Source organism: Carcharhinus amblyrhynchos, chromosome 35 (assembly GCF_965287045.1).
Source record: "Carcharhinus amblyrhynchos chromosome 35, sCarAmb.v2.hapA, whole genome shotgun sequence".
Taxonomy (NCBI): Eukaryota; Metazoa; Chordata; class Chondrichthyes; order Carcharhiniformes; family Carcharhinidae; genus Carcharhinus; species Carcharhinus amblyrhynchos.
Window position 1 is genome coordinate 15,354,217 of NC_137358.1, and position 13,313 is coordinate 15,367,529.

At 43.1% G+C, this 13,313-nt stretch overlaps 1 protein-coding gene across 2 annotated transcripts in view; it reads left to right on the top strand.

Moving 5' to 3' along the window:
- LOC145361565 (guanylyl cyclase C-like) overlaps window positions 1–13,313 on the top strand; it is a 126,698-nt gene that overhangs the window by 39,038 nt on the left and 74,347 nt on the right. For both annotated transcript variants that reach the window (XM_080217398.1, XM_080217397.1), the window contains exons 4-5: window positions 2,689–2,901; window positions 6,067–6,188. In XM_080217398.1, the coding sequence (XP_080073524.1) occupies window positions 2,689–2,901; window positions 6,067–6,188 (335 nt within the window). The remainder of the gene's footprint in view (window positions 1–2,688; window positions 2,902–6,066; window positions 6,189–13,313) is intronic.

The following is a 13,313-nucleotide window of genomic DNA, read 5'->3' on the forward strand; positions in this document are numbered from 1 at the left end:
CGCTCAAAAAAGACAGTAGGACTAGGGGGCACAGCCTCAAGATAAAGGGGAGGCGGTTTAGAACGGAGTTGAGGAGGAACTTCTTCACTCAAAGGGTGGTGAATCTCTGGAATTCTCTGCCCGTTGAAGTGGTGGAGGCTGCCTCGCTAAATATTTTTAAGAAGTGGGTTGATGGGTTCTTGATAAGAGAGGGGATTAAGGGTTATGGGGAGAGGGCGGGAAAGTGGAACTGAGCCACAACAGATCAGCCATGATCTTATTGAATGGCGGGGCAGGCTCGAAGGGCTAGATGGCCTACTCCTGCTCCTATTTCTTATGTTCTTATACTGAAAAAAACTCATTCATGAAATCCATGCAGAATATTTAAATCCCTTCAATAGTCAATCTGTTGTAAAAACAAACAAATGCCTATTCACTAACCCTGTTCAAGACAGTTAATCCTTTAATAGCCTCTTAATATAGTATGAACTCAGCCCCACCTTACTGAGATGAGTGGTTTGGGGCTTTTAAAACTCAGTCAAGCATTCACAACAGGCTCAATTATAATAACAATCCAAGAAGAAATGTCAAAAACAAAATCTATTGAAGTGGCAGGAACAAATGGCAAGTTGTTTTTTATAGATTGCACCAGATGGCTTGTCAATCAATGAACTTCAGTAGTGGATGTCTTCTCCAACTTAAAGCTGCAGCCTTGTTTTTTTTTCATTTTTAAAGGGCCAGGGATTTAAGTAGCTTCAAACCATGACACTTAAGCACACCTTTTCCACCCTTCAAGAGTGTCTATATTTCCTTCATAAATTTGTGCTCCCCATGTTGCAGGTTAAGACACTTGGGACAGCGGAAATGGGGTGTGTTTGAACCCGGCACTAATTTCAAAGGGTCCTGCTGAGCTTGGGTTTTCTGCCTATGTGATTCATGGCCCTGTCCATTCCACTTGCCAGCAAAAATGGGTCCTGCTGGAAATGGGGTGAGATTTCTGCACCCACCATTTTTAAAGGTTTCCGGAGTCGACCCGACTCTGCTAAATCCAGATCATAGAGTGCAAAGTCAATAAAGTAGTGGTAAACCTTTATAAATCACTAGTACGTCATTAAAAAAAACTTGTACTTATATAGAAACTTTCCAGATGGCCCAAAAGTCTTCAGAGAAGGTGAAGAGAAGATTTGATCTTATGATACTCCAGTTACATGGACAAACCAGAGAAGTTAAAGTTGTTTTTTTTTAGAGAAAAGAAAGTTGAGAGATTTATAGAGATGTTTAAGATTATGAGGGACTTTGATAGAATAAATGAGGGAATTCATTCCAGTAGCAGAAGGATCGATAACCAATGATACAGATTTGAGGTGATTGGCAAAAGAATCAGATGTGCGATACAGAGAATTTTACTGACATTATGATCTGGAATGCATTACCTGAAAGTGTGGTGTTTCAATAATAATTTCCAAAGAGACACTAAATAAACACATTAGAAAAAAAATCATGGCGATAAAGTGAGTTGATTGGATATTTCCCTCAATGGACCAACATTGGCCTGATGGGTCAAATGGCATACATTATAGCTTCCTTGATGGATCAGTGGTTACATGGGTACAGTGGTGCTGAACTAGACAGAAGACAGTCTCAAGTTTGCATCAAGGCCTGTACTAAGCACTGTATTTACTCAGGAAAGTTTCAGGCAGAAATCATCATTTTTCGCTTCCATTGCATTGTAGAGAAATGACATTTTTATTGGAAAGTAATGAATGAATGTCTTTTTTTAAGTTTTCTTTTTTCTTACGCGCCCTACTGTCCCTCTAGTGTTCTATAGTTGTATATAGTGCATAGTGAGTCAATAGGTATAAAAGTGCCATAGCTTGGCACTGGGGGCACGGGGAGGACCTTTTGAACTCAGCTTTTCAAAGGCCCCTCATGCAGATTAGGGTTTGTGACTCTTATGGTGGACTATGAACCATGACTCTTTAGAAACCTGGAGGTTAGAGAGGAATGGGACAAGTCTATCTCTCCCACTGTTTGGGAGTGCACTTTTGACAGGAACCAGCCTGTCCCTTTTAAAGGCACTCCCAAAAATCAGGCATTCTGGGAATGGGGACAGGAGCCCTAGTATTGGGACCCACATGACACTTTTAAAGGGATCCCAGGTCATCTGGAAATTCGGTGGAAATTCAGGCTATTGTATATGGGTAGAATTGGCCTCAATTGGTAGTCTCTCAATTAATCTCCTCCTTATACTCAAATGGGAAAATACCAGAGGGCCAGCGGCACCCAATGGAATTGAACAATAGTGAGGAGTTGTGCCTTTGACAAGAATGACGTACAGCTCCATTAAACCCAATAAAATATCTCAAGGCACTTCACAGGAGTGAGATCAAGCCAAATTTTACAAGACATATAAATAGATAATAGGACAAATGACCAAAAGCTTGATCAAAGAGATGGTCTTAAGTGTTGTCTTACAGGAGGAGAGTGAGGTAGAGGAATAGACAGGTTCAGACAGGGAATTCCAGAGCTTAGAGCCTAGGCAGTTGAAGACACGACTCCCAGTGATGATGCAATGAAAATCAAAGATGTGCCAGGAGCTAGATGTAAAGAAATGACAAGGGACAAAGATAGTCTAAAAGGATAGAAAAAGCAACAAAAAATGTGAAATAAACAACATCGTCACAAACTCACTTCTCCTTTACTTGTTAGGCTGGATACCTTTTTGGAGATCCCCATCGTCTCTGCTGGAAGTTTTGGGTTATCCTGTGATTATAAACCCAACGTGACTCGGATCATGCCTACAGCTAGGAAACTCTCCAACTTCTTCGTACATTTCTGGAAAGATAAGAATGAAATAAAGCAGCACACGTGGAACTCAACTTACATTTATAAAAAAAATGAAACCACGGAACCCTGTTTCTGGTGGGTGGCTGATATAAATTCCGCTTCTGAATAAGATCTCTCTCCATGCTATTTGCTACTCTATCTAATTGGAACTAACCTCCAGAATTTAGAGACTCCAATTTTAACATGTGATTGAACATCATTCAAGGGCCAAATGGCTTCTGTCTCCACTTGCCAACAACTATAGCTACTGAACAAAATTGAAGAATTACGCATAGTGTGATTGTTGAGGCCCAGATCAGAAACTCCGAGGTATTTTATGAAGTTAGCCTGTAGCTTAACTTTTACATTTAATTTTGGTATGAGGGTGGGCGTAAGATATTTCACTCCAGGTATGATTCAAGTGATTTAGTAGGAAGCTTTTATCAAAGCAAACTTTATTTACGAACCCAGTTAGAAAATAGCAAAAAAAAATTAGTATAACTTTTACCAATTATAATCCTTACACATGGCAAAGTATAATTGGATATCTCTCTTGTTCCAATTTAAAGCAATACCCCATAAACAAACATCCTTCTTCAGAACCAGTTAACCCAAAAACAAGTATACTCATGTGACACTAGATTTTCAACCTTCTAACGCTTCTGGACTGAGATCCAGATAGCAATTTCCAGGGAAGGATATATCCTCAAAATTTCCGTTAAAGTAAATTTAGTTTCTGGTAGCTCCCAGTTTCCAGACTTCAGAGATAGAAAGGACTACCTCTCTGTCTCTGCAGCTTCCAAAATAATGACTCTCAGAGAAAGATCCACTCTCATACAGCAGAATCTCCAAGAAAGAAACTTATCTCGTGGCAGATTCTAGTCTCCAACTTCAGAGAGGGAAAAAGGGAGACATCGCTCCTTCTCAACTCCAAAAGCAGCATCTAAGCTTGAATATTCTGTGTAAGCCCAGCTTCCCTGTCATATGACCGTACCTGCCAATTATCCCAATCAAGCCCCCACTCTGCAAAATCCCAGGGTAAAAACAGCAAAACAGCATTAGTTCAGATTAAAAACACCATTCTAGCTATTAGAAGCAATTATGCTGCTGCAGCAACAATACCAGACGCTTGGAGGGAGAACACCTCCAAATGCATCTAACTGCTACAACAGATCCTGCATGAGAACATTGCTCAAATACATTTCTTAAAGATACGGTGTAATCACATGGTCCATTGGGCTTGATGGGCCAATGGCTTTTTCTCATTCAGTAGTTACCAGTAGAATTGAGAGATATTTACATCAAGTGTATTTAGGTTTCAAGAATACAGAGAACCCAAAAGCCCATATATTTATATGTCAGCGTGGAAAGAAAGTACATCACTTTGTGCACAAATACTGCAGAGACTAAGCTGTCAGAGGTAGAGACTTTTCCATCTCAGTCGCAAGTGATCTGGATACTGGCAAGAAAATGGGATGTTTCTCTCAGGTTTTGATTTGTGCCTCAGAGGCAACAAATCTGATGTTCCAGAAAGATAAATGTAAGCGTGAGCTCTGTGGCGATTGTTAGATCATTGCCTTATAATCATCTAAATCATAAAAATGCTTTTTTTGTCACAACAGATTATAACAGAAACCCTTATCCACTTTGTGAAGGGCACAGCCTGTCACATGGTTCCATCGTTGTGCAATTTAGTTCAGTAAATGGGCAGAAATATCTACTGGAGTAAACCAAGACGAACAATCCCAACCACAGTTTTGCTGAAGACTTCTTAGAAAAGCTGCAATGTATTGCAGCACCAAGCGATGGATGGACTTGCTTCCCATTCCCTCCTTCACATATCCCAACATGTGTCAGTTTGGCTCATTTGGCAGCAATCACATCTCTTAGTCATAAGAATGTGGGTTGAAGCCCCACTCCTGGGCATGACTACATTACCTAAGCTGACAATTCAGTTCAGAAATCAGGGAGTACTGTGCTGAATTATTAGCCTAGACTATGCAGTCATGCTCAAGAGAGGAGCTTAAACACATGGAGGACTGGAACCAAGGGTCTATTTGTTTGTTCCAGTGTTTCACATGGATATTAAAGACCCCATGAAGCCATTTCAGAGGAAAGCAAGCATACTTTCTTGTCCTGGCCATTGTCCCTTCCTCAATCTACAGCTCCAAAAAGGGCTTTTCATTGGATATTACATTGGCCGTGCATCTGTCTAGGAAAAACATTGCATTGATTCCTTTCTTTGGATATTTACATAGTGGCAATTACTGCACTTCAGATCATTGCCATTTTAAGTGAAATATTTTGAGCAATTTCTTTAAGATTCTTTACAAGTACACGAACTATAGGCCCTGATTTCATCAACTGCATTGTGGGTAGCAGCTACACGTAGACAGTGAATTTCGCACAGGAAGAAGGAAGAAAAATATCGAACAATAGGGATCAGTAGTTCTGTTGAAGCGGGATCCTCTTCACTTGGAACCCTCCATCCTAATGACATTGTTTTCCCTTTTTTTGTTCATTCGTGGGGTATGGGTGTCACTGGCTGGCCAGCATTTGTTGCAGATCCTTATTGCTTTTGTTCAGAGGATAGTTGAGGTCAACCACATTGCTGTGGCTCTGGAGTCACATGTCGGCCAGACCAGGTAAGGACGGCAGATTTCCTTCCCTCAAGGATATTAGTGAACCAGATGGGTTTTTCCGATAATTGACAATAATTTTGTGGTCATCAGTAGATTCTTAATTCCAGATTTCTTCGTATTGAACTCAAATGTCTACTGTTTGCCGTAGCGGGATTCGAACTCAACTCCCCAGAATGTTAGCTGAGTTCTGGATGAATAGTCTAGCAACAATACCACTGGGCAATTGCCTCCCCTTATGCTGTAGTGGAAGAAAGGAAGAAGGAATAGCATTGAAACCCAGGTTAGACAGCATCCTAAACTGGGTGGATTACTCATAATGCTATAATATTACAGTGTACAGCACTATCTTACCACTGAGTGAAGTATTCATAATACGATACACAATATAATACATACATACATTTATAATACATAATAGAATCAGAAAATCCAAGAGCATGTCAGGCAGCATCTGTAGCTCCACAAATGATCTTCTGAGTATTTCCAGCATTTTCTGTTTTTATTTCAGATTTATGGATTGCTGTGCTCAGTTCTGGTCTCCATGTGATGCCAGTCAATGTCCATTCTTTTTCACAGGGTACATCCTAACCCTCTCATGGATTCTGCTGTATGATTTTAGGTACATTAATGGTTTGGAAGCTGGGTCAGCTCAATTCTCTCTGAGTTTAGAGGCTAAGGAATTCATCCGAAACCCAATGAAATTCAAGGACATAGTGCGTGACTCACACAGGAAAAGTAATGGTGAGAATCTGCTCTTTGATCCATGTGCTGTGTAAGTAAATCATTAGGTGAAAAATTAGATATCTGAAAATTGAGTAAACTGTCATAACCATTATCATGTGATTGACATCTCCTTGTGTATTTTTCATCCAGTTTCTTGTTAAGATTTTGTGAAAATACTGGCCTCAGTACTTCACTGAGTGGTATGGTGTGGAACAAAAGGTATTCTAGAAAAAGCAGAAGAAAAATATAGTGAACAAAACCTATTTCTCTTCTTGATCTAAATTTGACCCTGCTTATCACTGGCAAGACCAGCATATATTGCCTCTCCCAAATTGCTCATGAAAAGGTAGTGGTGATCTGTTTTCTTGAACTGCTTCAGTTCATCTGGCATAGGTACACCCACAGTGCTGTTAGGAAGATTTTGATCCAGCAACAGCAGAGGAGCAGAAATATAGTTCCAATTCAGAATGTTGTGAAGCTTGGAGGGGACTTGCAGTTCCCACAGGTCAGTTGCCCTTGTCCTTATGGGTTTTGGAAGTCATGGGTTTGGAACGTGCTGTTGAAAGAGTCATGGAGTTATAGAGGTTTACAGCATGGAAACAGGCCCTTCGGCCCAACTTGTCCATGCCACACTTTTTTTAAAACCCTTAAGCTAATTCTAATTGCCCGCATTTGACCCCTATCCCTCTAGATACCCATCTTATTCACGTAACCTGTCTAAATGTTTTTAAAAGACAAAATTATAGCCACCTCTACTATTATCTCTGGCAGCTTGTTCTAGACACTCACCACTCTCGTGGAAATATTGCCCCTCTGGACACTTTTGTATCTCTCCCTTCACACCTTACACCTATGACCACTAGTTTTAGACTCCCCTACCTTTGGGAAAAGATATTGACTATCTAGCTGATTTATGCCCCTCATTATTTTATAGACCTCTATAAGATCACTCCTCAGCCTTCTACACTCCAGAGGAAAATGTCCCAGTCTATCAGCATCTCCTTATAACTCAAACAATCAATTCTCGGTAGCATCCTAGTAAATCTTTTCTGCCTCTTTCTAGTTTAATAATATCTTTCCTATAATAGGATAACCAGAACTGTACACAGTACTCCAAGTGTGGCTTTACCAATGTCTTGTCCAATTTCAACAAGACGCCCCAACTCCTGTATTCAGTGTTCTAATCAATGAAACCAAATATGCTGAATGCCTTCTTCACCACCCTGTCCATCTGTGACTCTACTTTCAATGAGCTATGAACATGTACCCTAGATCTCTCTGTTCTGTAAGTCTCTCCAATGCCCTATCATTAACTGAGTAAGTCCTGCCCTGATTCAATCTACCAAAATGCATCACCTAGCATTTATCTAAATTAAACTCCACCTGCCATTTGTCAGCCCACTGGCCCAATTGATCAAGATCCCTTTGCAAGCTGAGGTAATTTTCTTCACTATCCACAATGCCACCAATCTTGGTGTTACCTGCAAACTTACTAACCATGCCTCCTATATTCTCATCCAAATCATTAATATAAACGACAAATAACAGTGGACCCTGCACTGATCCCTGAAGTACACCGCTGGTCACAGGCCTCCAGTTTGAAAAACAACCCTTTACAACCACCGACAGAAGCCAATTTTGTATCCATTTGGATCCCGTGAGATTTAACCTTATGCAACAACCTACCATGCGGTACCTTGTCAAAGCCCTTCCTAAAGTTCATGTAGATGACAGCAACTGTACTGCCCTCACCCATCTTCTTGGTTACCCCTCCAAAAAGCTCAATCAAATTTGTGAGACATGATTTTCCACTCACAAAGCCATGCTGACTGCCCCTAATCAATCCTTGCGTCTCTAAGTGCCTGTAGATCCTGTCTGTCAAAATACCTTTCAACAAATTACCCACTACAGATATGAGGCTCACTGGCCTGTAGTTCCCAAGCTTTTCCCTGCAGCCCTTTTTAAACAAAGGCATAACATTTGCGACTCTCCAATCTTCAGGCACTTCACCTGTGACTATTGATGATTCAAATGTCTCTGCTAGGGGACCCGCAATTTCCTCCCTAGCCTCCCACAATGTCATGGGATACACTTCATCAGGTCCCAGGGATTTATCTAGCTTGATGCGCTTTAAGACTTCCAGCGCCTCTTTCTCTGTAATATGTACACGCCTCAAGACATCATTATTTATTTCCCCAAGTTCCCTAACATCCATTATTTTCTCAACAATAAATACTGATGAGAAATATTCATTTAAGATCTCAGCCATCTCTTGTGGATCTGCATATAGATTACCTTGTTGATCCTTAAGAGGCCCATACTCTCTCCCTTGTTACTCTTTTGCCCTATGCCTTTGTAGAAGCTCTTTGGATTCTCCTTTGCCTTATCTGCCAAAACAATCTTGTGTCCCCTTTTTACCTTCCTGATTCTTCTCTTAACTCTTGGTGAGTTGCTGCAGTGAATCTCGTGTATGATACACACTGCTATTACAATGCATTGGTGTAGAAGGAGTGCATGTTTAAGGAGCTGATCAAACGAGTTGCTTTGTCCTGGTGTTGAGCTTCTTGAGCGTTGTCAGAGTTGCGTGCATCCAGGCAAGTGGAGAGTATTCCATTACACTCCTAACTTTTGCCTTTAAGGTGATGGACAGGATTTGGAGAGTCAGGAGGTGAGTTTATTGTGTACCCATCCTTTCACCTTCCCTCTACTGTTGGTGTCCTCTTGCTTGGAATTTTCAACCAGAATGGCTCCATGTAGCTTCTACAAATCTCAAATCCTTGTTTTCCCTTCTCTAGCTTGTAGCCCTTTGCACGTAAAGCATCTTTCAATCCATGCACCGTACTCGATAAGTAAATGCTTTTTTCTTTCAATGTTCTTGGGACCTGGCTTATCAAATGTGTATTTAAATTGTTTGGGTTGGTTCAGTGTGCAGATTGATTTGGATAGTTTATTTAGATAGTTATATTGTTTGAATTGACTTTGGTAATAAAAGTTTTACAACCTGTTGACCAGCTGAGTCAGTTGCTCAAGATCGATCCCCGCCTCCTCAGCCTGTACAGGACATAGTACTTAATCCGGCTTTAGTGCTTTTCCCAGTGACGTGTTAGAGTTGGACTTGATACTGTTGCTCTTGATCCTCCATGTTAAAGCCATTTGTTGGGCCAGCTGTAACTGCAGTGCAACATCCATAAAGAGGCAAGAGGTTTCTATTAATAAGTAACAGACCATAAGATTGATGTAAAAATTAGTATATTACAAAGGATACAGCTCAGATGCACACAAATATTAAAGTTTTTTTCTTAGTATCATAAATAGGCTTACATTAACACTGCAGTGTGAAGTTGCTGTGAAAAGAACATAAGAAATAGGAGCAGGAGTAGGCCATCTGGCCCTTCGAGCCTGCCCCGCCATTCAATAAGATCATGGCTGATCTGTCGTGGCTCAGTTCCACATTCCCGCTCTCTCCCCATAACCCTTAATCCCCTCTCTTATCAAAAACCCATCAACCCGCGTCTTAAAAATATTTAGCGAGGCAGCCTCCACCACTTCAACGGGCAGAGAATTCCAGAGATTCACCACCCTTTGAGTGGAGAAATTCTTCCTCAACTCCGTTCTAAACCGCCCCCCCTTTATCTTGAGGCTGTGCCCCCTAGTCCTACTGTCCTTTCTGAGCGGGAAGAGTCTCTCCACCTCTATCCTATCCATCCCATTCATCATCTTATACGTCTCAATGAGATCTCCCCTCATTCTTCTAAACTCTAATGAGTACAAACCTAGTTTATTCAGCCTCTCCTCATAGGTCAACCCCCTCAACTCCGGCATCAGCCTAGTAAACCTCCTCTGCACTCCCTCCAAGGCCAAAATATCCTTGCGTAAGTACGGCGCCCAAAACTGCACACAGTACTCCAGCTGCGGCCTCACCAATGCCCTATATAGCCGCAGCAAGACCTCCCTACTTTTATATTCAATCCCCCTCACTATGAAGGCCAGCATCCCATTCGCCTTCCTGACCACCTGCTGCACCTGCAAGCTGGGTTTTTGCGACTCATGCACAAGGACCCCGAGGTCCCTCTGCACCGTCGCCTGCTGCAGTTTTTCTCCACGTAAGTAATAATCCTTCCTACCATTATTCCTACCAAAGTGGACCACCTCGCACTTGCCAACATTAAATTCCATTTGCCAGTTCCTGGCCCATTCGCCCAGCCTATCTAGATCCTTCTGCAGACTCTCCACACCCTCCACGCAATTTGCCGTTCCACCAATCTTGGTGTCATCAGCAAATTTCGACACCATACACTCGGTTCCCTCCTCCAGATCATCTATATAAATGGTAAATAGCTGAGGCCCCAGCACCGACCCCTGGGGCACTCCACTAGTCACCATCCGCCAATCCGAATAGCACCCATTGACCCCCACTCTCTGCCTCCTATTTGACAACCAGTCCTCTATCCACGCTAACACCCTACCCCCAACTCCATGTCCCCTGACCTTCTGCAATAACCTCTTGTGAGGTACCTTGTCAAACGCCTTCTGAAAATCCAGAAAGACCACATCCACCGGCTCTCCTCTATCCACTGCGCTAGACACATCCTCATAGAACTCCAATAAATTTGTCAGACACGACTTCCCCTTAACGAAACCGTGCTGCGTCTGCTCTGTCAAGCAATTCCCCTCAAGGTGCCTCGCTATTTCCTCCTTGATGACGGATTCTAACATTTTACCTACAACAGACGTTAAACTAACCGGCCTATAATTCCCCGCCTTTTGCCTGGCACCCTTCTTAAACAAAGGCGTAACATTAGCCGTTTTCCAATCTTCCGGCACTTCCCCGGAATCCAGCGACATCTGGAAAATAACCACCAAGGCATCCACTATCACCTCCGCCATTTCTTTCAGAACCCTCAGGTGCATTCCATCCGGTCCTGGGGACTTGTCCACAATCAGCCCCTCCAGTCTGTCGAGCACCGCCTCTCTAGTAACAGTAATGTCATTGAGACCCTCCAGTCCTACCACCTTTCCATCGCTAACACCCGGCAAATTATTCACGTCCTCCTCCGTGAAGATCGAAACAAAAAAGTTATTCAAGACCTCAGCCATTTCCCCATCCCCTACTACTAAGTCCCCCTTCTCATCCTCTAAGGGTCCAACGTTCACCCTAGCCAGCCTCTTCCTTTTTATATACTTATAAAAACTCTTGCTATCCTTTTTTATATTAAGCGCTAGCCCAGCTTCATAGTTTCTCCTACCCTTCTTTATCAATTTCTTTGTCAATCTTTGTTGACATTTAAACCTCTCCCAATCCTCTTCTTGCCCACTGCTCTTAGCTACTCTAAACGCCTCCGCTTTTAATTTAACACTTTCCTTCACCTCCTTCGTTATCCACGGCTTATTACCTCTCTTCCTACGGTCCTTTTTGACCATCGGAATAAATTTCTGCTGAGCACCAAGAAAGATCTCCTTAAAGATCCTCCACTGCTCCTCAGCAGACCTACCTTCCAATGCGCTCCCCCAGTCCACATTTGCCAAATCCTCTCTCATCCTACCGTACTCCCCTCTGTTCAAACAAAGGACGCGTGTCCAGGAACCCACTTTGTCCTCCTCCATCTGCACCAGAAACTCCACCGTACAATGATCACTCTCTCCAAGAGGATCCTTCACCGCAAGGTCCCTAATTCTACCCGCCTCATTACATAACACCAGATCCAAGATAGCTCACTCCCTCGTCGGCTCCAACGCACACTGTTCAAGGAAACTATCCCGGCAGCATTCCAAGAACTCCTCCTCAAGCCCACCGCGTCCAACATGGGTCGACCAATCAATATGCACCCCCTACTCGCCACATTCCGGCGCCTATTCAGGTACACTGAGGGAGAATTTAGCCTGGCCAATGCACCTAACCAGCGTGTCTTTCAGACTGTGGGGGAAATCCCACGCAGACACGGGGGAGAACATAAGAACATAAGAAATAGGAGCAGGAGTAGGCCACCTAGTCCTTCGAGCCTGCCCGCCATTCAATAAGATCATGGCTGATCTGAAGTGGATCAGTTCCACTTTCCCGCTTTCTCCCCATAACCCTTAATTCCCTTGTCTGTCAAAAACCTATCTACCCGTGACTTAAATATATTTAGCCAGGTAGCCTCCACCACTTCAACGGGCAGAGAATTCCAGAGATTCACCACCCTTTGAGTGAAGACGTTCCTCCTCAACTCCGTTCTAAACTGCACCCCCCTTATCTTGAGGCTGTGCCCTCTAGTCCTGCTGTCCTTTCTGAGCGGGAAGAATCTCTCTACTCTATCCATCCCTTTCATTATCTTATACGTCTCTATAAGATCCCCCCTCATCCTTCTAAACTCCAACGAGTACAGACCCAGTCTATTTAGCCTCTCTTCATAGTCTAACCCCCTCATCTCCAGTATCAGCCCAGTGAACCTCCTCTGCACTCCCTCCAAGGCCAAAATATCCTTGTGCAAGTGCGGCGACCAAAACTGTACACAGTACTCCAGCTGCGACCTCACCAGTGCCCTGTACAGTCACAGCAAGACCTCCCTGCTTTTATATTTTATCCCCCTCGCTATAAAGGCCAGCATCCCATTCGCCTTCTTGATCACCTGCTGCACCTGCAGACTGGGTTTTTGCGACTCATGCACAAGGACCCCCAGGTCCCCTTGCACTGTAGCATGCTGTAGCTTTTCTCCCTTTAAATAGTAATCCCTCCTACTATTATTTCTGCCAAAGTGGATAACCTCACACTTGCTAACATTGTACTCCATCCGCCACGTCCTTGCCCACTCACTCAGCCTATCCAGATCCCTCTGCAGACTTTCCACATCCTCTGCACAATTTGCTTTTCCACTCATCTTTGTGTCATCAGCAAATTTCATCACCCTACACTCAGCCCCCTCCTCCAGATCATCTATATAAATGGTAAATAGCTGAGGCCCCAGCACCGATCCCTGCGGCACTCCACTAGTCACCGACCGCCAATCAGAATAGCACCCATTGATACCAACTCTCTGCCTCCTATTAGACAAACAATCCTCTATCCACGCTAATACCTTACCCCCAAGTCCGTGCCCCCTAACCTTCTGAAGCAACCTTTTGTGAGGCACCTTATCAAACGCCTTTTGAAAATCGAGAAACACC